The sequence below is a fragment of the Mus musculus genome, chromosome 6 (genome assembly GCF_000001635.26).
Source record: "Mus musculus strain C57BL/6J chromosome 6, GRCm38.p6 C57BL/6J".
Classification (NCBI taxonomy): domain Eukaryota; kingdom Metazoa; phylum Chordata; class Mammalia; order Rodentia; family Muridae; genus Mus; species Mus musculus.
In genome coordinates this window covers 6,112,736-6,138,626 of record NC_000072.6, presented here as the reverse complement: position 1 = coordinate 6,138,626, position 25,891 = coordinate 6,112,736, and the positions used below count along the sequence as shown (strand labels likewise).

The following is a 25,891-nucleotide window of genomic DNA, read 5'->3' as shown; positions in this document are numbered from 1 at the left end:
GAAAATCCCTATCTTGAAAACAACAAAACAAAAACTACAAATTTCCAGATCACCAGACAAAATCTTGGCTTTTCTGGGTTCCTTGAGTTCTTGTATGCATTTGAGAAGCAGGTTGTCTCCAGCTTGTCTCTTTCCTCAAGAAGCCAGCTAGGTGTATGTCACTTTGGGGTGTCTGACCATTCAACACCAACTTTGGAATGTACTTCTGCCACCCACCATAAATTTTATGTCACCATTTATTTCGAGCCAGGGTCTCACATTGTAGCTCAGGCCAACCTAAAACTCACTACGTGGCCCAGGCTGGCTGGCCCACATCTGCTTCTGACTCCTGAATACTGGATTCAAGGGATAAGCCACAATTCTTATTTTTATTTATTTTGCCATATAAATAATACTGATTATTCTAATGAATAGCATTTTATGGCATTTGAAGAGTAGATGTATTTCATATTTGTTATTAAATTCGTGGCTTTTTGAGGACGTTGCATATGGGATTGTTTCTTCAAACTTATATTTAGATTGCTATTTCATATATGTAAAACTACAACTGACAGGTTTTTATGCTGAACTCCCATATTCTGATCTGGCTGACTGCTTACTAATACGATTTTTCTTTTTTTCAGTAGAATCCTTGAGATTCTGTGTGTGTGTGTGTAAGAGAAATTTATTTGACACAGCTTATAAAAGTTTGAAATCTTCTATCATAGGCTACTGTGTTTCTACAAGAAGCCAGCTTGTATTTTGGAGCAAATCAATGTTTCTTTGGAGGGGAAGTCTGGACATTCGTCTTCCAGAAAGAAACAGTTGCTACTTTGTAATTATTTCCATCGCTTTTAAAACCAGATCTTACTCTGTAGCCTAAGCTGGCCTGAAATTTACAGTCCTCCTATCTCTGTCTCCTGAACACTGGGCTTAGAGGTCAACTCCGCCCTGTCCATTGTAATTACGCTTTTACGATATATAAAGTATAGTCGACTTTCAGGTGGGAAAACAGTGGAGAAAACAAAGTCTTGCAGATAAAGTCAGAGGAAAATGAGCTTGTTTGGTAAAGTCTTGGCTTAAGTAGCATCACCGTTCCTGGGGGGTGACTGATGGAAGAAGCAGGCCTTCCTAACACAGCTTAGCTCAAAGTGAAGTAATGCTGACTATGCTTGAAAAGGTAAGCATTGCATTCGCTTTCCTTTCTGGAAGAGTAAGGGAGCTTAGAAACGCATGCCTCTGCCTCTCTAAACCCTGTTTCCAGCACTGCCATCCCGTTGGTGGGCAGTGCAGCTTGCCTCCTCCCTGCGTGGCCTTACTCCACGAATAGGACTCCAGGATCTTACTTTTTATGCCAGGAGAAGCCTTTACCTTTTTCTCACTCCTTTTAAGTCAGTGATGGGGCTAGGAACATGCCAGAAAGTTCTCAGCTGTTGAGTTATAAGCTAAGAAAGCAACGAAATGGCAGAAAAAAGAAAGCTTTCTCTTCTTTCCTAAGACTTCAGGTTAGGGACTTGAGACGGGGCACAGTGATTAAGGGCTCTGGTACTGTTCTTCCACAGGACCTGGGTTCCATTCCCAGAGCCCACATGGGAGCTCACAGCTATCTGGACCTCCAGTCCCACAGGATCCAGTGCCCTCTTCTGGCCTCTGTGGGTACTGCATGCACATAATACACAAAATACTCATGCACATGAAATTTTAAAAAAATGTAAAAAAGCAAACAAACAAAAACACCTTTAGCTTAGCTCTAGAGAATTCTGGAAAGGTATGGATATAGTGAGAGCTTAGCTTGGTCATAGGAAAGTCCCGAGTTTTAACTCCTGGAGTCTCTATGATAAAGGTCATTTGCCTTTGAAAGGCAAAATGTGGAGCTTAGCCAGGCATGGATGTTGCTTTGTTTCTTAGTTTCCCATTTTTTAGCTGCTAGTTGAGGCACACTCTTCTGGTTGTCTCAGAAGGCGCAGGACACTTCTTAAACACTAAAAAAAAGATACTGTCTGGGGCAGCATGTTCTTGTTTTCTAAAGTAAGGGATGGGTACCACTGAGGGATGAGCACCACAGAGGGATGAGCACTACAGAGGGATGAGCACCACAGAGGGATGAGCACCACTGAGGGATGAGCACTACTAACTGTTGTGATATTTTTTCACTTATAGCGATTTCTTCAGTTCGTAAACCTGAAGGCAAAAATTTTATAAAATGAGTGTGTCCCCAAGCCCTTTGTTGAAACAGAACAAAAAGTTCAGATTTATGACCCCCCCCAAAAATTTTGGGGAAAATATGTGTGTTTTTTAGTATGACATTAATTTTTGAAGGTTTTGTAGCAGTTCATTGGCTGGGACAATAAATAGAAATGTCCTTCTGTGCTCTGGACGTCACTGGCTGTGGCCCGTCTACTGGCTTGACAATTTCCTGGGTAAGTGACAATCCTGGTAGAAAGGTCAGAGAGTGACTGAAATGTAGAAGCTGTGCCACCTGGCAAACGACTCTAGGCCTTGCCTACCCCACCCTCTACACAGCAAGGGGCTCTATGCTCTTCCTCCCTTCTGGAAATGCAGCATTGAGTCTTAGGAATTTAAATTGAATAGTACTTACCCCTGGCAGGTTATGGAAATACCTCGGGTATCTGGAGCAGGATCTATCAGTCTTAGGGTGGCTTTGGACTCATATACTGTGTCTGAACCTTTGATTTGCCTCAGAAGAAGTGAACTTTGCTTTCTGCTTCAGAACTCCTGTGAAAGTTGTTGTTAACTGCACCCCCAACCCCCTCCTTCCCGGACAAACTTAGGGCCCACATCAAAGTTAAAAAAAAAAAAAAAACCTTTCTTAGCCGGGCATGGTGGCGCACGCCTTTAATCCCAGCACTTGGGAGGCAGAGGCAGGTGGATTTCTGAGTTCGAGGCCAGCCTGGTCTACAAAGTGAGTTCCAGGACAGCCAGGGCCAGAAACCCTGTCTCAAAAACAAAACAAAAAAAAAACAAAACAAAAAACAAAACAACAACAACAAAAAAAAAAACAAAACCTTTCTTTCTTATTTCTGTGTTTTCCTTCCTCAAATTTTGCTTCCGTGTTGTGGAGAACACCCCCACCCCAATGCTAGCTATTTCTTCAGTTCATAAACCCGAAGGCAAAGATTTTAGAAAATGAGTGATCCCAAGCCCTTTGTCAACCTGACCCTAATACACTGTTGTGGGGTTAGACTTGGCTATAGCTCCTTACCTCCTGTGGTCCACACTTCTCCCACAGCAGTGAGCACAGCATTTCTACTGTGTGCTGGTCTGGGGTTGCAGCCAGCTCTTCATAGCATCTGTATTACAAGAGCTGGTGTGTTAAAACATCTAAGAAGCAGGTGATTGGGCCACATTCTGAAGCTACCTGGTGTTTACACTGTGCAACTGCAGGGAGTTAACACTCAGGGACTGTGGAAGAAATGTATGGCAATGCAGTCACTATGTCCTTCAGGGTCCACGCATGACTGCTGTTACACGTGACTGTTGCGCTGGGTGATCTGGAAAGTACCACAGCTCTCCTTACATATTCATTGGCTGTTTCAATGGAGAGTTAACATTTAACAACCAGGGAATCTCTTCCATAGCTTAGTAAGCTGATTTTGGCAAAGTACAATCGTTTACCCTTGTGTCAGGAAAACTTAGGGGGGCTGGTAACCATAGAGATTATTTGTCCTGAAGGTCACTGAGAAGAGGGACTCGGGATAAGCTGGAGTACCAGTGAACTGTTGGTCACTGATTGCAGAAATTACTTTTCATGCTTCCAAAGCTACCTCCTGACCTGTTGACTGTTGTAAGCTTTTGCTGGTTGATTTCAGTCAAGTAAACTACTTAGAGAGAAGTTGTCCTCTGCCTTATATATAACCATGCCAGCCATGGAGAGAAATCACGTGTTGACAATGAGGCCTACGCCATCAAGTCATTAATAATCTGTTTGGAACGGATTTACAGTAAATCTGGGCAAATATACATATATAGACCACATAAATACTTTTTTTGCAACAACTAGGGTTGGCACGTTTTAGGATTGAGCAAATTCTTCCTAGTATCATAGCTTTTAAAAGGCAGCTTTAAAGTACTTTTCAGTGCTTCGAAAGTGAAGCTTTCTAGACTTGTGGGGAAACTGTACCTCCAGGGTTAAAGGTTCACAGTATTGGGTTTGGATCTGACCTCAAGGAAGTAGTAGATGACGGCTAACTATAGGGGAAATAATTATTGGCTAGAATGAAACTTATTTTAAATGCATTCACTAATTTAAGTCTTTAAAGCTCATACATATATGTAAATATGTATGTGTAAATATGAGTCTTGTATAGGGGTGTTAGTTGTTCAAAAAGTGTCGAAACCTTTAGCACACATTTCTTCAGTATCTCCAGACATCCTTCTTCCACATGCCACGTGACAACCAAATTCCTGGATGTCTTGACTGTATATTCTGTCTGTTTCATATTTTCTCTTACTTTCCATGAAACATGAAGTAAGGGCCAAGAAAAGATGTTATTGAAGCTGTCCTGCCATTAGTGCATTCAAATGATTTCCATGTACCGTGTGGCTGAAAGAAATCCTCAGCTACCCTGAGGGCCTTTGCTTGCCTGTCACGAGTAACTCACCTTGGGGTCTGTATTTGGGGTAGGGAAACAGTTCCCCTGTGGTTTTGATGCTGTCTTCGTTGTCTGTGTGTGGCGTTGTCTGTGTGTGGCTGTTCCTTTGAGCGTGGCTGCCCTTGGGTGTGGTGGGTTTGTTCAATCTCTTGGGCCTGCTCCATGCTGCGGTGTGAACACAGTGCTGAACAGGACTTGCGGATCTCCTAGGAAGTGTTGCTGCCAGGCAAAGTCTGCCTTCAGGCTAAGGGGCTTGACCCATCAGGAGAACAATCTTGTGACTTGGTAAGCACCCAAGGCCTGGTGGCTGTCTGTGCTGTAGTATTGGAGCCCTAGACATTTTAATTATAACTCAGACGCTTCTCGATGCAGAGGGAGTTTATGGTCAAGTTCACCTTAGTGACCCTTGGCTAGATGTTCCTGAGCCTCACATCTTCCTTTCCTCCACCATTTTTTCTTTAAAATGTTAATTCCTGGTTTATATTTTTTCTTTTATAGCTAGCCTTTTTTTTTGCCACCATTGATAAAATTGATGTCCAACATAATTTTGATTTTTTTCTTACCCCCTCAAAGCAAACACACACAAGCATATGCTGACAGTGGCCTTGCTATCTTCAGGACAAAGTAAAATTTTCCGGAACCTTAAAAAACATGGGATCAAAACTTTGTGGGCATAATTACGAGAAGGTAGAAGGAGGAACTTTGGGAGAAGCTGGAGAATCAGGGATGGTTGAGCTTTTTCTTTTGCCTCCTTCATAGATTAAAAGAAAGTGGAAGAGAAGGAGCCCGGCTTAGTGCAGTTATAAAAATGATGCCCTTTGACAAATATATTAAAGCAGGTGGAAAAACAAGGATTAAACTCACTAATGTGCTCATTTATTTTCCCATCAACCTCTGAAGGCACATGTTCATTATGGATAGAGACTAGTAAATAAAATAATGCTTTATCCAGAAAAGTAATTTCCATGTTATTTTGTGTCACTCTTCCTATACTGTGTGTGTGTGTGTGTGTGTGTGTGTGTGTGTGTGCACGTGCATAGATGCACATTCAGCCCCTCTCCATACCCCATGCAAATATTCTACAAGTGAACCACACTGTAGCCCCATTGTCTAAGGGTGAACAGAGAGGGGATGGGACACAGAGTCACGGAGTCACGCAACTTGACATGGAATTATTTGGACAAATTTCAAACTTCTGTCAAGCACCCTACCCCAATCACCCCCCAAAATTAAAGTTAAGCTGGGCAGTGGTGGCACACGCCTTTAATCCCAGCACTGGGGAGTCAGAGGCAGGCGGATTTCTGAGTTCAAGTCCAGCCTGGTCTACAGAGTGAGTTCCAGAATGGACAGAGTTAGACAGAAAAACCCTGTCTTGGGGCTGTGGGGTGGGGGTGTTGGTATTAAAGTTAAAACCTAGGACTGTTTGCTGCCCTGTTTTCTTGTCTTTTCCCACAAGCGCAGCTTGAGAGATTTATAATGGTCTCTGCTGAGATGGCGGCGTCTCAGGGTGTTGAACATTGATTTCCTCAGCTCTTCACTATATTCCAAATCTTTCAAAACATTTGCGAATGACTTGTATTTGTGTTACAGATAAGAGTAAAGGTTTGCTATGCATGGGTTGGTTTTCTGCTACTCTGTTAGACACTTTTTCGTTGCTGTGACAAAACACCATGACAAAAAGCATATTCCAGAAGAAAGCTTCTGGTTTATGATTCCAGATGGCTCTGCGTCTGAGGGGAAGGGGCAACAACAGATGGCAGGAGCAAGAAGCCTACCAGCCACATCAATCACACAGGAATATATCCACACAGGAAGCAGAGAGACAGAGAGGAAGTGAGGACAAGATATACATCGTCACAGCCGGACCCTGGTGGCTCACTTCTCTCAGCAAGGCTCCACTTTCTAAAAATTTCATAAGTTCCCCACACAGCATCACCAGTCAGGGACCAGGTGTTCAAGTACGGGAGCCTGTGAGGGACATTAACCATTCAAACCACAATAGCCACTAAAGATGAAATCTTGTCTTTAATTAGTCACTGTTTTATCCCAAACTAACAAATGGGATAAAATTTAGCTTTTTGCCTGTCTTCTAAGTTATCATCCTTAATATTTCAACTATTCCTATGAATATTCTGACTTGTGTTTCTGCCAAAATTTTGTGATATATACAGTCATAGATTTTTTTAATAACAAGTAGGAGTGCCTGTTTAAATTCATTTAACAAAGAAACCTACTTTCTTTTAATCACAAATTTATTCTTTTCCAGAGGATGTCAAGCAAATTTTTGGACAGACTACAATTCATCAACATATTCCATTTAACTGGGATTCAGAATTTGTGCAGCTACATTTTGGAAAAGAAAGAAAAAGGCACCTTACATATGCGGAGTTCACTCAGTTTTTGTTGGTAGGTGCAAGTCTCTTTTTCTTTCTGTTTTCTTTTTTCTTTTTCCTTTCTTAATTACCTGATGTTATCACCCCAAATTAATTTTCCTCACAGTTTCTGTTAGGCACACACCTTTAATCCCAGCACTTGGGAGGCAGAGACAGGCAGATTTCTGAGTTCGAGGCCAGCCTGGTCTACAAAGTGAGTTCCAGGACAGCCAGGGCTACACAGAGAAACCCTGTCTCGAAAAACCAAAAAAAAAAAAAAAAAAAAAAAAAAAGTCTCTTTTATAAAAAAGTCTTTTTTGTGTATGTTCTTCTAATTTTTAAAAAATCATTTTAGTTTATGTGTATGGCTGTTTTGCTTACATGTCTGTGCAATGGTATGCAGTGTTTAAGAAGGTGTTAGATCCCCTGGGACTGGAGTTACAGATGATTGTAAGCTGTCTGCCATGTGGGTGCTGGAATTGAACCTGGTTCCTCTGCCACAGCACCGAATGTTCTTAACCATCGAGCCATCTCTCCTGCTCCTGGTGTCTTATTCTTAAAAAGTGAAAAAAAGGTACGGAGTGAAGTATAGGTTCACTTTTGCCCTGAAGCCTGACTCAGCACAGGTTTGTAAGTTAGAAATTTAGAACGACTTCTTTTCAGCTTGTTGAAGTTGTAGAGTTACATAGTTTCTTAAAAGGTTGTGTAGGAGCTCTTCCTGTGAGAACGTGATCCTCTCATGGCTTCGGGGTCAATGAAGGCAAAACCATGGGCCTGGAGAGATGGCTCAGTGGCTAAGAGCATTCATTCTTCTTGCAGCTTTCTGAGAAGGCAAAATCAGAATTGTGACCGGGATCTGTGCCTGGTTGTCCCATGATGTACAAATACTGTGTTTTTCTTGAGAAAAGGCAGCTGTCTGTCTCTTAACTGTGAAATTGTTTCCGCCGAGATCTTTTATAGATTGAGCCACTGAGTTTCCAATTCCTGCATCTTTAAACCATCCCGGCTGCTTTGGAAACTGTTTCCCGGGTTGGTCTTTAGAGATGGTCACTGTGTGTGCGCCACATTTTGTGTGCTTGTGTGGCCTGCTGTGAGGGCCTTGGCTTTCCAGCACCTCTGCTAAGCTAGCTCTGTCCCTCCCATGCCTCCTCTTTCCCTCTACTGTGATTGGATCATTGGACCAATGATGAGATCAGCCCGACGATATTTTTAAATATGATTATACCGCTCTTATTCTATGATAATGATATAATGAATCTCATCTCTTCTAGAATAACTAAGAATGAATTAAAAAAATAAAATTATGATTATGTCTGGGTTTTCCTCTTCGAGTGTCCTTTAAAAATGTTTTAATTTACACCATTATGTTTAGTCACTGGGGATCAATATCTATTGGTAGACAAGTCTCTATAAAGAGTTCATTTCTTTTGGGTTTTTATTAACTCATTTACTTTCTTCAGCAATCTTACTTCTTTTACAAAAGCTATTAGGTAAAAAGCAATGTTGGATGTTATTCTCTTGGGTCATTCATCTCTGAGCCTGGAGGAAAGCTGCCTAGGAATTGCCCTCAGTTCTTTGTTACCAGAAGTGTTGTTAGGATCTCAGCGCCTCTGCTTGTTTGTTTGTTTGTTTAATTTTCCCAGGTTTTGCCAGATGCAGGGGATGGAGACAGAACTGGGATGGAGAGGTGGGGATGGTAACAGCCAAATCCCCTCTAGTGTTATAGACAGTTAGTGTTTAAAGGTGCTTTTCTTTTAGGCTTTTCAGTGTGTGTGTGTGTGTGTGTGTGTGTGTGTGTGTGTGTCTGTGTGTGGGTGTGTCTGTGGGTGTGTCTGTGTGTGTGTGTGTGTGTCTGTGGGTGTGTGTCTGTGTCTGTGTCTGTGTCTGTGTGTGACTGTGTCTAACAAGCCCAGGAATTTACCAAACTCCACCTCCTCAGCTGCTCACCAGACAACACCATGAACACCCTTAAGGCAGTACAGGAGCTCTTTATTTCTGGCCAGTGGCTACACAAGAAATCTTAACCAAATCATGCAGCTCACATCCTCAAAATTCTTTGTCTTTTATGCAAAAATAAATCCATATCTATCCTATTGCCACACTTCAGTTTGCAAGGAGCAGAACTACAAGAAGCAAAAGACAAGATTAGTATGTTTAGGGACTTTCCTGGATCCTGCACCTATCAGCCAGGTGATGGATTAGTCCTTGTTTGTTTTGGCAGGTGTCGGGGCCTACGTGCTGGGATTTAAGGTTAGATTGGTGCCTTTAACATGGTGTTGGTTGTGCTCAGGTCTGGGGTCAAGTGGGCCCCACTCTGCTGTACCTTATTAATTTTTTTCAAGGTTTTCTAGATATTGAATGAACTCAGAGCCATTGGATTGAGCCATCTCCTTGACTCTCTTTTAAATTTTTAATAATGCTACTAATATACACAGAATTCGTCAGCCCTTCAAGTTTGCTGTTACTTTCCGGACAAAGCTTCACAGATACTTTGAACAGGCCTGGTGGGTCAAATCCGTAATCTCAGAACCCCAGAGGCTGAGACAGGAAAAATGTTTGCTGCAGGTTCAAGGCCAGGCTGGGATAGGAGTGACACCACCACCCCGACCCCCCAACAAACACACATATTCATACCAAGAAAAGTAAAATGTAAAGACAAGATAGCTCACCTCTGGCTTTGTTCTTCCTTTGCTAAACATGTTAATGTCTGTGAATCTCCATTTCCAGTTCTATATACACAGAAACCTAGCTCAGTAATTCAGGTGGGGAATGGAATGTGAGGTGGTTTCTTACCACTGTTTACACAGGACTTGGACACATGGTAGGAGGCAGAGTTTATTTGATGAGGAATAATTGCAATAATGCTATTAAGAAAGATGCCTCAACTTAACTTTGTGGAACTAATTAACTTTTAGTTTTAGTGGGCTGTTAGCAGTAATAAGGATAATCTCATTACCACCTTTAAGTTAGTGTCAACCAGGCTGCATGCAGTCAACTGTAACTACGCACAGCAGCCTTTTGGTAGGGAGCCTCAAGAGGTAGGGAGCCTGAGTCCAAGATGAGATGATTCAGGAATTGCTTGTTCTCTTTCCAGCTGCAGCTTGTAGGCATTTGCTTAAACTTGACTCTAACCCATGGGGGTTCATGGGAACGTCCCACAGTGTCATGCATGCGTGGGATGATTTTATCTTTGTAGCAAGAAGAAATGCCTTAAACTTTTACTAATTTAAAGTGACTAACGCACCCAACGATGCTGACAAAGACTTTGCTTTAAGCCCAGCTCCAGCCTCAGAAGAGTGAGTAGATGAATGGAGATTGGCTTTTCCATCAGTGCTGGGTGCGAGGACTACTTCGAGTCACTTCTCTTCATTTTAGATGTTTCAGTGGCTCCAGGCAGCTTGAACTTCAAGCCCCTACTTCAGGCACTTTGCTTCCTTCCATGGGATTGGTACTGGACTCAGTTAGCTTCTGAAATGCATACGCGCATGTGCTTCCTGGTTTCATGCCAGCTTGATACAAGCTATAGTCAATGGAGAGGAGGGAACCGCAATTGAGAAGATGCCTCCAGTACATCAGGCCATAAGGCATTTTCTTAATTAGTGATGGATGTGCGGGGGAGGGGGCAGTCTAGTTTGGGTAAGGTACCCCTGAACTGGTAGTCCCGGGTTTTATAAAAAAGCAGGCTGAACAAGCCATGAGGAGAAAGCCATTAAGCAGCATTCCTCCATGGCCACTGCATCAGCTCCTGCCTCCAGGTTCCTGCCCAGTTCCAGTTCCTGTCGTGACTCCCTTCAGTGATGAAACCTTTTCTTTTCCAACTTGCCTCTTGGTCCTGGTATTTTATCACAGCAATGGACCCCCCCCCCCCCCACGGCAGTGAGCTTGGTCTCCTGTGTTTGAGACTTCCACTTTGTCAAGTACACCCATTTTCCTACTCTAAGGCTGAGCTCAGAAAGGTAGGCACTGCTTCCTGGCTGTAGTCAGTTGTACAAGCACAGAGATGCTTGGCTCTTTGAGATTTGAAAGCCATCACCACACACACTCTAGCCCATCTCTGATGAGGCAGAGGGAGCCTCAGGGACAGAGTGAAATACTGATGTTCCCAGGAAAGACGTCAGCTGGTTCAAGCCAGCAGGGATGGTAGCCATGCTTGTGTGCAGGTTGCTCAGCTTTACCACTCTCTGCGGGCTCCAGTTTTTTCTCCTTTATTTAATAAAATCTGTGCTCTATTGAAACAAATATGCCTGTTTTCATTAAGTGACTCACTGAGGTCATGCTGTCTGTCAGAGCTTATATGATGAGCTTATATGTTCTTGTCTGCACTTTGTGTATGGATTTTACAGATACAGGGTTGAACAGCAGGGACAGAAAACCCACTTTTTGGATTCTTGTTTCTCAATTCTGGGGAAGGACTTCGGAAGACACTAGGGGACACATATCTTCCTCCCTTTATACTAGGACAGGGATGGCTGATATATATGTAATTCTTTCATCTCCACTTCATGAATAATGGCATGCATGTGTAAATGTTTTAAAGTGAACATTTTTTTAAGTATGTGTTTTTTCAGGCTTCTTTCTGTGTCAGGGTAGTTCTGATAGGCTTAGAGTTTGCCATATCCACTAGGCTGGCCTTGAACTCAAGAGAATCTCCTGCCTCTGTCTCTCCAGCGCTAGGACTAAAGGCACACAGGCGTGTTTCTGTAAGATTTTCTGTTTGCCTCTGTTCTCCTCTCCTAAAGCAGAGCCTTGGGTTTATGTGTGCTTTATAGGGAGATTTTGATATTATATGAGATCGATAAGAAACACTTGGAAGCTGGTTGGTGACTATGCATTAATCCCAGCATTCAGGGGGCAAATCTCTGAGTTTGAGGCCATCCTGGTATGCAGAGTGAGTTCCAGGATAGCCATGGCTACACAGAGAAACCCTGTCTCGAAAAACAAACTACCACCACCAAAAAAGAAGAAAAGGAGGGGGAGGAGGAGGAAGAAGGAGGAGGGAGAAGGGAGGACACAAAAGGAAGGAAAGAAAGGAAGGAAGGAAGGAAGGAAGGAAGGAAGGAAGGAAGGAAGGAAGGAAGGAAGAAAGAAAGAAAGAAAGAAAGAAAGAAGAAAGAAAGGAAGGAAGGAAGGAAGGAAGGAAGGAAGGAAGGAAGGAAGGAAGGAAGGAAGGAAGGAAGGCAGGCAGGCAGACTCTGGAGAACTTGGAAATTGTGCTTTTCACCTGATTCGGTGTATAGATATTACCTACCTCTCTGTTTTCTACTTGTATTGTGCTGTTCTCACTCCTCATAGGAGACAGATCATTCATGAATACATTTTTGTTGAACAGGCAGAGCTGATAGGCACAGAGATGACGAGCCGTGAGAGACTCATGGACAGATGTGGGGATTGTTGCCATGTACATATACTTGATAGTGTCCTGAAACCGCAAGCAGATGTCAAATATTTACTGTTTGAAGTTGGGGTTAATGAAAGTATCAAGACTAGAAATTCTTGATAACCTGAGACCATATCGGGATTTTGGTTTGCACCGTGTGAACCTACTCCTATTGATTGTAAGTTGCTACTGGCAGACTATGTAATGCATGTTGGGTCTGGTTTATAATTGCAGTAACCTTAGTGTTCCAAAGATAAATAAGGAGTACAGAAAGCTGGCATTTGCTCTGCTCTACAGAAGATAGCTACTTTGGCATCCATGTGGAATCCAGCTCACTTGGATAGTTAGATTCCATTTTTCCGACACTTTTACGTTTGGGACAAAGGAAATCAAGCTTCACTGTTGTTGTGTCCAGGCTTGGTCAGCCTGCCCTCCTGTTGAACAGCTTGAGCTGGCTTTTACAGTAACACCCTGCTGAGAGCAAACACTTCATCTAGCATCTCACCAGCTGCCACTCACTGAGAAATTGAGCAGGAAATCATACAAGCAAGGGAACATAGAGACGCACTGGTCTTGTTTTCCATCATGGTATTGCCTTATATGAGAAGAAGGAGGTGGCATGGTTTCTAAGGACTCTTCTTGATGGTTCAACCCAAGGAACTAGGGACAGAATTTCACCTTAAGTCTTCAAATGGAACTGTGTGGCCAAATTCATGATTATGAGATGTGAAGAATGTGGCAGGATTTTTCAGGTCCAACTACATTAAAATATTAGTGCAGCAGGAGGCCTGTGATTGGACAGGGAAAAGGGAGGTGGAGCTAAAAGTGAGAGAGAGAGAGAGAGAGAGAGAGAGAGAGAGAGAGAGAGAGAGAGAGAGAGATGGAGGACAGACAGAAAGAAGATCCAGAACCAGCGTGGCTTTAAATAGCCACAGGTAGATATAATATCATAAAGGATATAAAGGATAGAATAATAGAATAATAGGGATAACTTGTCCAGTCTAGCTGGGCAGCTTGTACCATTATCAATTGGCCCTGAAATTATTGTGTGGGTATCTTGTGAATTGAGAATTTATTGATATATAAACCTGACTTGTTAATTATAAGCTTCTAGAGTTTTGTTTCTCACGGGTTGCTGGGTGTTATGGTGGCTGACCATGGGGTGGGCAGTTGTTATGTTGTGCTGACATGTCAGCAAAGATAACTCTGGTCCCACCGGAGAGTTCGCTGGCAGAGAGTAGTTGGATGGAACTCGGGAACGTGGCAGTTTCTGTTTTACTATTTCCCACAACAGAAGAATGAAAATGCCTTCACTCTCTATATACTCATTGCTCTGTTCCATTTCCCCCCTCATTTTAAAATGTGTGTAGATATGGGAGCTGGAGAGATGGATGGCTCAGTGGGTCAGAGTGTTTGCTGTGCAAAGATGACAACATGACTTCAGATCCCAGCACACATGACAAAGCCATGTGTAGCTGTGCATGTGGCGGTAATTTCAGTGTGGCAGGAACCAGAGACAAGAGGATCATGAAGGTTTGCTAAGGACCAGCCTAGGTACTGAGGGACCTTGTCTCTGAGGAATAAGCCAGTGAATGGTAGGGCAGGTACCTGTTATCTTCCTCTGACCTTTGTGCACGCATGTTCACACACATGTGTACACACACCACTCATGCATATGTGCACTTACATATGTTCATCCTTATCTTAATTCAGGTTATTTTCAAGCTAGCTTAAAATTATGAAAATTTAGGGGTACTTATGTTAAATAGTTTAGAGAGCTGGGTGAACATTCCTTATTCATTTTAGTCTTCATTTTTATAGTCACCTTCATTTTGACTGGAATTTTCTACCACCACAGATTTTTTTTTAAAAATTGATTCTGTTTTTATTAAAATTGAATGTATTTTTCAAGTTTTGAAAACACAAAAGTAAAAAATGAACTGGGTTTTAATTCGTTTCATTCTATCTTTCCATGGTCTTTGCTTTATAGTGCAAGTGAATCTGCTGTTTGTTTTGTAGACTTCTGTTGTTGTTGATGTTCTGCCGGATAAATTGTTCTCAGGCTTAAAGCACAAATGTACTGGCATGTCTGAATAGAGGTGAAAAGAATTTTTTACATTCAAAATATGCCCTCTTGAAAATTGGAGATTATTAAGGAAATGACAGGCCTGGAACTATTAGAAGTATGAATTTAGACCCAAAGCAGGGTAACCCCTGTATATGTTTATTTCTGTACAAGTAGCAATTCTGAAGAGTTTGACGTTTTCCCTACAGCACTCGGAGTGGGTGTGTTGAAGTCTTGGGAATCTGCTACAATAAAAGCCTGTTCCGTTACTCCTCATGCGGCAGAGCAGAGGAAACATCCACTGGGGCTTGAGTGGAAGGGCATTAGAGATGGCTGCAGATGGCCTGCCTGGAACCTTCTGGCCTTAGGTGACAGAGGTCCTGGTCTGTGTCGTGGGTCGTCTGGGTTCTGTCCCTCTGCTCCTGTCACAAACTGTCTGACATTAGCAAACATCCCTGGCCTGGCACAAGAGGAGTACTCCTCTCCCAGGCTGCCGTGCCTTCTCTCCCTGGCTTGCCACCTTCTCATATTGTTCAGTTTCTTTGATTCTTTGTTGTTTCCCCCTCCTCTAAGGCCTCTTGTTTCATTTTCTGTACTCAGTTTGATCTTTGTTGCCTCCTCTACCTGAGTATTGCGAGATAATCAACCTCTCTTTCTACAATTACAGTTTTTGCTTCTAGTTTTCTTTCTTTCTTTCTTTCTTTCTTTCTTTCTTTCTTTCTTTCTTTCTTTCTTCCTTCCTTCCTTCCTTCCTTCCTTCCTTCCTTCCTTTCTTTCTTTCTTTCTTTCTTTCTTTCTTTCTTTCTTTCTTTCTTTCATAGACATCCTTTCAAAACAAACAGCCAATTGCTTATCAAGACTGTGGCTCCCAGCCGGGCAGTGGTGGAGCACACCTTTAATCCCAGAGGCAGAGACAGGCGGATTTCTGAGTTCGAGGCCAGCCTGGTCTACAAAGTGAGTTCCAGGACAGCCAGGGCTACACAGAGAAACCCTGTCTCGAAAAAACCAAAAAAAGGGGGAAAAAAAAAAAAAAGAGTGTGGCTCCCAGTCAAGTGGTGTTAGCATACGTCTGACACCTTAGCACACAGGCAGAAACAGGAGGATTCTAAGTTTTAGAGTAGCTTGACACTACATAGCAAAAGACAGACAGACAGATAGACACGCGCTCATGCGCACACACACACGCACACATGCACACACACACACACACACACACACACACACACACACACACCAGACCCCAGGGCCTGACTTAGCGTCGAGCACTATACTTCGTGTTTCCATATGTAGAATGAAAGTCATGGCGTCTACAGTATCAGGTATTGAGAGTTTGAGAGGGCAAAGCCCTCAGCACAAGGTTTACCTTCTATTTCTCCTGACTTACAGCCCATATGACTTTCCCAGGGACTTTCGGTGTTCCTTTTATAGAGAGCTTAACTTTTGTTTTTAACATAAAGTGTCCACTCTGTTTCTCATTATGGCCACCCATTGCATCTCTCTCACAGATGAAAGTATTTTTAATCTGTGCTGGGGTCTTCTTTCTCCCTGTCATCCTAGGTGAGAATTCTCTAGAGATAGAGCCTGCTTCACTTTTTTAGCATCCGAATTATCATAATAGCGTCTCCCCATTTTGTGTGTGTGTGTGTGTGTGTGTGTGTGAGAGAGAGAGAGAGAGAGAGAGAGAGAGAGAGAGAGAGAGAGAGAATTTTGGGATGAGTAAAAATCACTTTTCCAACAGGGCTGTGTCAAAGCTCACTCAAAAGCTCACCTCAAGCTCTTCTGAAATTCTTTTTTCTAAGCTAACAAGGGTCCAAGTCAGCTTATGATCCCACTGTGATCCTCCCAGAGCAGAGTAGCCCAGCCATGAGGACTCGCAGTTTGGAGTCACACCGTCCTCAGTGTGCGTCTCAGCTCAGCTGCTGTGTGACTTTGAGTCAACTGCCCTCCCACCCCTGTGCTCCGCTTCATGTGTCTTTCTGTAAAATGAAGACGAGTTATTACAGGCTTCAATCAAACCCTACCTCAACCTTAGTCCAGCAGTAAATGGTTAGGGTTGAGCTGCTACTGTGATTCTCTGCCCTGTCCATGTGTCTCTATGTCCGTGTGTCCATCATCCTGTGCCTATGACTGGTTCTCATGACTCAGCAGTTCTGGATTAGAAAGGACTTTACAGGTGTTTTAGCCCTTCACCTGACAGAAATCAGAGCTACCACTTACCAAGTGTCTGAAAAAGCCTTGGGGCCTAAGACGCCAGCTAGCTCAGCTGAGCTCCGCCACATAGTGTCATGGTGCATTACAGTCTTCTGTCATTGGGGCTGCCACTCCCCTCCATCAACGGAAAGTGAAATGTGTGACAGGTGTCCCTTTGCCCAGAGTTAAAGTGTTACCAGTGACACTTGCTTGTGGGAGATGTTTCATCACTCAATAGTTTTATAAGTGAGAGAGCAGTGTATTATGCTGCAGCCTACCCCAGTATCTTCTTCCCATTGATTCTCTTTTTAAAAGAAATACAGAAAGGTGACTTAGCTCCTTCCCTGGCTCTTTAACCTGCCAGTCTGTTAAGCTGTAAATACTTTATTATAATGACAGTTCTCCCATTGTTCCCTTCCCTTAGGAAATGAGTGTTATCACCTGTGTTCTCCTTCGCACTTTTGTCCCTTGTGCCACACACATAGGAAGCACCAACCTCTTGGTGGCCCTTACAGATAGCTGTGTTCGATACTCTTTAGTAGCTATAGAGATAGTGTCGAGGGATTTAAGCCGCTGTATCGTGGGCACTAAGCCCAGTCTTCATTTCGAAGCTAGCACACCATTGATTTTAACATTTGCAGAGTTCTCTGTACATTTCGCTCTACGGCTTCCCCACCCTCGCCCACCTCCACACCGCCATCCCTGACTCCCACCTCCTACCCCGTTCAGGGCTCTTAGGGCTGAAAGGAGAACCTGAGGGAAGAATCACCTTGTGTTGACTGCACGCCCTGTGATGATCAGTGAGGAGATCCAAGAGTTCTGGACACATCGGTTTTTGCCTCAAAGGAAACTCAGGAATGTTATCATATTCTCTCACAAAACCAGGCACAGACAAAATCTAGAGCATGCAGAGTAATACAGAAGCCTGCCCGGGGATGCAGCTCACTTGGTAGAGGCTTAGCTAACAGGCACGAGGCCCTCGCCCAGTCAGCATGGTCATAAACTGGGTCTGATGACACATGCTCATAATCTCAGTACTCAGCAGGAGGAGGAACTGGAAAGGAAGGTTAAGGTCATTCTTGGCTATGCAGAGAGTTTGAGCCCAGCCCAGGCTTAAATAAATACATAGAGTAACATAAAATAAAATTCTTATAGTTTTTAGATGGCCAAGTATCAGGTGTAGTTTTGGTCAAGTTCCCTAATGTAGGTTTTCCAGGGCTTCCTGTGCACCATGGTCAGGTAGCAAGCAGGCACTTTGTGTGTGTGTGTGTGTGTGTGTGTGTGTGTGTGTGTGTGTGTGTGTGTGTGTAAGGAACACCCGGACTTGAGTTCCAGCTCTGCTGCCCCTGGCAGGGGGACCTCAGCTCCCTCCCTGGATGGCGTAAGGTTAATGCTTATGACCTGTGTGCTGCATCCGATGGCACTACCTAAGGGAAGACGATTCCGAGGAGTCAAGGCTGGTCAAGCCTAGGTTCCACGTCAGGACCTGCCCTCACGTGCTGGGGTGGGAGCAGGCCCTGATTTTAGTGATGTAGCTTACATAGAAGAACCAGCCAAAACCATCTTCACGGGTATAGCTTCAATTTCAAGCATGGAATTTTAATGTCTCCAGTTTTTAGGAGTTGTTAAAAAATGAGCTCTCAATTTTCTCATCATCAGGATTAAAGGAGCTGTTTTTGTTGTTTTGTTTATTTTTTGTTTTAATTTTTGTTTTGTTTTGTTGCCTGTTTGTAGGATCCCTACTGCCAACTCTCCTATTGAGACTATGCAGTCAGCAAAGGAAACAATATCCTCTTCACAGATATGTTCCCACCACAAACACACCACCTCTTTTTTGGTGTGGCCGTCATGGGCCTTCTACAACCTTTGGTATCTATTTTTCCCTTTGCCATTTCAGACAGTCTGGTCTTCATGTGCTGGGTTTCTGCTGTGTGAGGAGAAGGGTTGGCTGTGCCATATGAAGCTGCTTCTGGATCCTAAAGACTGAGTTCTAACTAGGAAAATAGAAAATACCCACAGAGCACCTCTGCTGTTGCTCAGGGCAACCTTGGCTTTCTACAGCACTGACAGTGTGTCTGAGAACGGTGCCCCTTCATCTCCGTTCAATTGAATACCTACTATGGTCTTTGCTTGCAATGGAATACCTACTGAGGTCATTTTATCACTATGTGTCTTGAGCAGTTAGTCTTTTTTCCTCTTGAATTGGAGGTTCTTGGATAGACAACTCCATTTTTGTTGAATAGGTCCTGATTTGTTCATTCAGTTGGCTTTCCGGACTGCCTGTCATTGATAATGTCTGTGGCACAGAGTGTCCGTTGTATGTCCTAGAATGATGACAGCACAGCTTGGGAAAGACATAGGCAGAATGTGTCACTTCATCCATGGCAGAGGCAGGAAAGCCAACAGTGTCACCTCTATTTCTGATGTAAGGGGGAATCTCCAAACATGCTCATCTCCGGAACCACATGACAGGGTGCTGATGTTTAGTGCAGAGGCCAAGATGAGTTTTCCAGTTGTATAAAGCGTCTGTATGGCAGAGATGTTGCCCTGAGTGCTTCCCCCAGGATCCTGAGCACCTTCCGTCGGAGATCAGTCTCGGTGATTCAGACCACTGCATCTGTCCACTGAGGAAAGAGGAGGCTGGATCTGGGACTTTGAAAGGTGGCAGGATGCATGCGAGGCGGACTGCTGTGGTCAGAGACTGACAGTGAGGACAATCAGAGAACCTAGGCCAGGTCTGAGGAAGCGCTGAACCCCTGCTGTCAGAGAAGGAAAGATGCATTCGAGTGAACTTTTAAAGGCTCGGGGAACATAATTTGGCAACTGCTTCACACTTGGGAGGAAGGAAGCTTACAGAATTGAAAACGACAGCTTTTCAGGTGGTGTCACTGGGAAACCAACCTGCCAATAATTAAGCTTTGAAGCCAGCAAAGGGACAAGAGTTGAGTCCTAGGTGGGGACATTAATAGTGGGGTTGGTGATGTGTAATTTTATGGCCTTTGTAAGATACATCCAGGATATATCCTTAGAAATTCTGGTCTAGCAGGTAGGACTGGGAGATTTAGAAGCAGACAGTCATCCTTAGCTCCTAAGAAATTTTTGAAGTTTCGTGGCAGCGCTTTTCCTGAAAAGCAGAGAGACCTGCGGAGCAGGGCAGGATAGGGGCACATCTTAAGTAAAGATCAAGTACAGGGCTCTAGAAGGACCTGGGCCCACGAAGGATGAGTGTCATCTTGTTATCAAAGCTAAGAGATGGCTTCCTTACCAGTGAAACCCCATTTCATCTTAAATAATTTGAAATCCTTGATAGCCCTTTGGTGATACTTGTAAGTTTCATGCAGATTAGCTTTCTGAGGTCGGTTTGGAAGGTAGACAAGGTGCTGTGGAAAGTGATAACACGTCTTTCTGCAGAAGTAGTATGAAGGGAGCCCCAGTGGGAAGCAATGTTTGTTTTTTATGCCTACACTTGTCTCCTGGGCATAGCAGTAGAGAGCTATGACTCTTGTTGGAGTTTGGCCATATGAATTATATATCCAGTGTGCTGCTACGGTTTTTCCTCCTCTGATGCACAAACTCTCCAGCTTCTTATTCTAGAACACAGGGCTCTATGTGGCAGTTTTTGACCCTTATAGCCTTGGGTAGAGAAGTTACCAGCAGCTACTAGGAGGATCAACAGGCACGGGGCAGCCTTTTGTGACAATGACTTAACCTGCCGCATGTATGGGTAGTGCCAGTGGTAAGGATTAGCACCTTCCAGCAGAGAACATTCCTTCACTGTTGTTAAGTCCTGTGCTTACCTCTTAGCTTGTGGTCACATTTGCTTGCTGGATCTAGCCAGAGCTTTGAAGCTACTGAGCTAACTTCCTTCCTTCCTTCCTTCCTTCCTTCCTTCCTTCCTTCCTTCCTTCCTTCCTTCCTTCCTTTATTTATCTATTCACTCATTTATTTTTATTTTCTTCATATCTCAGATTCTAGAAGAAAGGGGCCTGATTTGATTCCTTTGAACTTTTTTTCCTCCTCCTCTTCCTCCTGCTCTTGCTTTCCTCCCTTTTCTTCCTTCTTTTGAAACATTGTGTGGTGGTTTGAATGAGAATGGCCCCCGTAGGCTCATGCCTGGTTCCCAGTTCCTGGAACTGTTTGAGAAGGATTAGGAGGTATGACCTTGTCAGAGGAGGTGTGTTGCTGGAGGTGGGCTTTGAGGTTTCAAAAGCCCATCCCTGGCTCCGTGCCTCTCTCGGCCTGCAGGTATGAATGTAAAGTCTCTCAGCTACTGCCCTGCTGCCATGACTGTCTGGACTGTCTGTTTTAGATTAACCCTCTAAAGCTGGAAACAAGCCTCTAATTAAATGCTTTTTTTTTTTTTTTAAATAAGAGTTGCCTTGGTGCCTCTTCATAGCATTAGAACAGTAACTTAGACACAGAGCTTTCTCATATAGCCCAGGTTGACATCAGAGTCACAATGTGTCTGTGACAATCTCTCAACTTGATCTCCCCACCCCTCCTCCCAAGGGCTGAGATCACAGACCTGTGCCACCATGCCTGGCTCTGTTCCTGCTGAGTGTAAGCTTTAAAATGCAGGGTACTTTATTAACTTTATATTCACTGCTCTGAAAAATGTTCTTTTCTTTCAAAGGAAAATGTAGTTTAGGGGGACGCATTTAAACAGGCAGGTGGGGCCTGTGAAATCACGATGTAGGCCTATTTCTTTTGTTTGATTTAAAAATGAGCAGTCATTTGCAGTAAGAAAGAGACATAAATTAACTGTCTTACCTTTTCTAACCGTAGGAAATACAGTTGGAGCACGCGAAGCAAGCCTTTGTGCAACGAGACAATGCCAAGACAGGCAAAGTCTCAGCCATTGACTTCCGGGACATCATGGTCACCATCCGTCCCCATGTCCTGACGCCTTTTGTTGAGGAATGTCTAGTAGCTGTAAGTTGTGCATTGTCCTAATGAAGTAGTTTATTCTCCCTAATTTGTGCCAAGTTAACGGGAATAATAAAGAGCAGTCCTTGTTTAACACCCTAACGTGATCATGTATATTATCACCCTTGCAAACCAAAATATATCTTGGTTCATTTTAGTGGGTAGGTTCATTGATTGTCTGCATTGTGTGTTTCAGGGATGTGTTCAGTGGTTTCTTACTGTCCCTGGAGGCTTGTACCGGGGTCCTATCAAATGCTAAAGTCTGCAGGCCCTCAGATCATTTCTTCACAGTGACATCTCTTTGGATATAATGTGCATGAATTTTCTCTTACTTTAAATCATGGCTAGATTATTCGTAATATCTAGTGCAGTATTTTTAAGTCTTTGTTTTGCTGTGCTGGTCAGGGAATAATGCCAACAGAAGACATCTGTGCATATTCAGTGCAGATGTAATCCCCGCCCAAAATCTTTGCAAAATTCTGTTTGGTTCCATTTGCATAGGTAGAATTCATAAATACATGGGGTCCATCTGTTAGTAACTAATTACAAAGAAAGAGGAACAACAAAAATAATTTATGACTTCATCTTCATTTTGCCTTATTTTTTAAGATATGTCAACTTGCTGATTTTGTGTTTCTAATTTAAGGAAAAAGAAACACACAGGCAGGCACCTCTGCAGACATGCACACTTGGCTGTCTGGTTGGAGTCACAGATAGATCCGAAGGTCTAAAGCTTACATTTCTCATTGTCACTTGGTGTCTGTTGGGGTTGCAGTAGTACTTGTGATAGGCAGATCCCTGCCATTGTGTGTCATAGTTATCCCATCCCAAAGGATGTCCAGCTGATGTCCTTACTGCCTCTTGGAACTCAGAGGTGTCATGAAGCATGCTCGGTAGTGGTTCCAGGCTTTGGCCACGGACAATCTAGACCACCAGGGAAGATCATTACAGATGGAATCCAGGTTTCCTGTAGGTCTCGCTTCACTACCGATGGGCAGCTACATCTCAGTATCTAAATGTTAAAGCTTCTAGCTGATTCCTGCGCTTTGGGAGCCACATCTCTGGAAACTCTCCCTTTGCTGGACTGTGAGTGCGTTCACAGCCATCTGGGTTCCCCACAGTGCTGACCTTTCAAGTCTCTCCGTTTCCTGGTGCTCCATTTCCAATACATGGCCCTTCCCATTCTGGCTCCATGTCAATCCCCTCCACCCCCCGCACCGCCCCTCCCAGGTGACCTCTCATGTCAGCTCTTTTGAATGATTACTAAGGGAAGATTTATGTGGCTGTTTTAAAAAAGCGCTTTCCTAATAAAAATATTTTGCCTTGTTAGGGACGGATAGAATTAGAAATCCCAAACTGAAGTTCCATTCACAGAGAAGAAAGATGTTTAAAAATTCTGATTATTAGAACTTCGATCAGTTTCGACCCCCATAGGCACATGGCATCTTCAAATATTACCAGAGCACACGTGTTCTTTTAGCTAGTCCACCAATGTAAAGTCTCGGGACTTAAGTGATTATTTATTGCTGGTTTAAGTATTAAGACAACTTTTGATATTAAGGATGCGTTAGCTGCTTCTCAGAGTATGTCTGCACCAACATAATGCAGTTTTGCATGCATGAACAAGTGGGTGCTATCATTTCTATGTTTAAGGCCTTAAGATTTGCTCATTAGATGAAATAAACCAACTTATAAAACATTTCCAACTGAAATTTGAACTCTGTAAATGACTACTGGTCCTGTTATAATCCTACACATGTATTTATTTAGTTTTCCAGGGCTTGTATAAGTCCTGGTCATGATTATCTGCAGTCACTTTTAAAATTCACTTCTAGCTTTTTTTTTTTTTCTAAAGTGAAAGAAAAATATTGTGATTTTTTTTTGTATATTCATTCCCCTTTAGTTCCAAAACAGTGATTAATATATGTACTTTTGTAACCTCTTGCCCTTTCTATCTTTTTTTTTTTCATCTCTCTCTTGTTTTCAACTTGGCAAGGCTGCTGGAGGCACTAGGTCCCATCAAGTTAGCTTCTCCTATTTTAATGGATTTAATTCGCTCCTTAACAACATGGAACTCATTAGGAAGATCTACAGTACTCTGGCTGGCAACAGGAAAGACGTGGAGGTGACTAAGGGTGAGTGAGCATAACAAAATGTTTGTTTCAAGTGTCTTAGGGAGCAGGGGACAGGGAGTGAAGAAGGCAGTCTGGAGTTTATAGTAGAATTTGCTATCCCATTCATACTGGTAAAATTGGTGATGTGTGTCCTCCAGACCTTGATCAGACAAACTAAAGCAAACAAAGCAATGTACACTCAGTTTTTGAAAAACAGAAAACAGCCTTTGAATGAAGTGAAGATATAGGATTTGTTGAATCTTTTTGTTTTTTACAAGAACTTAAGCTAAACGGTCAGTGGACCTCAAAAACACATGTGGGTCCCACAAACCTGTATTGATGATAGCATAATATGATCCATGAACTTGAAGAAGAAATTATCAGCATTTCAATAGGATTCACAAAAAAAAAAAAAAAAACCTAGAAAAATAACTTGGGTATCTGAAATGTCAGTGTAGTTTGAATCCCGTCCGGTGTCATTTGTTAGAGCATTCACATGGCTTTACTCCCAGTGGTGGTTGGAATGGAGTTCTGCATCCTTTGAACAAGTGGGAGAAAGAGCTGGGATGACTTCATGATAACTGTGGTGATGTGCACTCCTCCAGCGCTTTGGCTGAACACCGAATTTAGCGTCGATCTTTCTGAATCTCTCTCTCTCTCTTTTCCATACAGAGGAGTTCGCTTTGGCAGCCCAGAAGTTTGGTCAGGTTACACCCATGGAAGTTGACATCTTGTTTCAGTTAGCAGATTTATATGAGCCGAGGGGGTAAGTTGCTTTTTTTTTTTTTAAAGTTAGTTTAATAAAATAAGGTTAGGAGCTAGGTGTAGGGAGATTTCAGCAAGAAAGACAGAAACCAAATAATGAAGGCCCACACTGAAATATGGGAAGTGATAAAAGGAAAGTTCTAGAATTCCATAATGTAAATTTAAGAAATCTGGGACTTCATCATTGTTTGCTTTCCGTGCAGGCGCATGACCTTAGCAGACATTGAGCGGATCGCCCCTCTAGAGGAAGGAATGTTACCCTTCAACTTGGCCGAGGCCCAGAGGCAGGTGAGTGGTGGGAGTGACTTCTCTCCTGGTGCTTTCCAGAGATACCCAGGCCGCTAGCACGTCCATTGGATTCCCAGCATTGGTTTCTGACTTAACTGTTTTTCCAATTCTGGTCCCCAAATTCAGGCATTTTGAGGAGGCTGAAAGGGGAGTTGTTGAGCAACCTTCTGGTGAACAGATACGAGCATGTGTTTCTTAGAAAGACGGGGCTGTGGCCCCAACAATGGAAATCCCAACACTCCAAAAACAAGTAGTTCTTTTCTTCCTCACATCTGGTACTGAGGGATATGGGCATGAAGCACTTGCTCTTGTGACTGTCCCCAGCAGCATCTGGCATTGCTAAATGAACGATAACGTTGCACCTCAGTGGGGTACTGTCAGAGCGTTGTCTAACAGCCATGCCTTCCGTTTTTTTTCTGAGTATCGAAATGAGATAATTTTGTTTAGTCTGGAGTCATAGTTCAGAGGCTTTTAGACCTATTTTCTCTGTGAAAGGATTCATAAGCTATGTGGAAACAATGTTAGGAATGCTAGGTTTTATTTTATGGTTAACAGAAGCCCATGTCTCAAAGTTGTGGGAGTCAGAAACTTAAGACACAGGACCTCCTTGCTCTGTAGCTGGGCCTGAGAGAGCATGCCTTCATTGCATGGGCTATGCCTGCATGGTGCTTGTAAAATAAATCCATGAACAGACAGAATGTCTTTTTTTTTTTTTTCTTTTTTCTTTTTTAAGAAAAGGACTTCCTTTAAGGCAAAGCCATCTTCGAATCTTGTGAGACTTAACTGTTTTTGGCTTGGAGCTCTGGGTCTGAACAGCGACGCCAGTTTGACCACAATGGGTTGACGCTGGCTGCATTTTTAGGACTGTCAGGCCTGGAGCCAGGACCCCCACACACACCACCACCACCACTTTAGCTCCTTCCCACCCAAGGGCAGCAGCGAGTTGTGTGCGGCATGGAAATGGAAGGAGTGGGTGTGTGCTCGGTAAATCCTAACTAGGCACCTCTGGGAAACCAGCTGGCTGTGGTTAAAAGAGGAAGCCATTCCCCCTGGTGCAGGAGAACGAACTGTGTAATCCTGGGCAGAGGAGGAAGCAGCCTTGCTCTCTCCTCCCTTTGATTTCAGACACTGTGTCTGAGGTAATTATCTCTTCGTCTGCATGCCACCAGCTATTGTAGAAATTTGGGGATTAAGGAAAGTAG

The 25,891-nt window shown here is 43.3% G+C and overlaps 1 protein-coding gene across 5 annotated transcripts in view; it reads left to right on the top strand.

The window, feature by feature from the left end:
• Slc25a13 (solute carrier family 25 (mitochondrial carrier, adenine nucleotide translocator), member 13) overlaps positions 1–25,891 on the top strand; it is a 176,087-nt gene that overhangs the window by 78,678 nt on the left and 71,518 nt on the right. For all 5 annotated transcript variants that reach the window (NM_001177572.1, NM_015829.3, XM_030255494.1 and 2 more), the window contains exons 5-9: positions 6,859–6,998; positions 21,382–21,528; positions 23,519–23,657; positions 24,309–24,402; positions 24,605–24,689. In NM_001177572.1, coding sequence (NP_001171043.1) covers positions 6,859–6,998; positions 21,382–21,528; positions 23,519–23,657; positions 24,309–24,402; positions 24,605–24,689 — 605 coding nt within the window. The remainder of the gene's footprint in view (positions 1–6,858; positions 6,999–21,381; positions 21,529–23,518; positions 23,658–24,308; positions 24,403–24,604; positions 24,690–25,891) is intronic.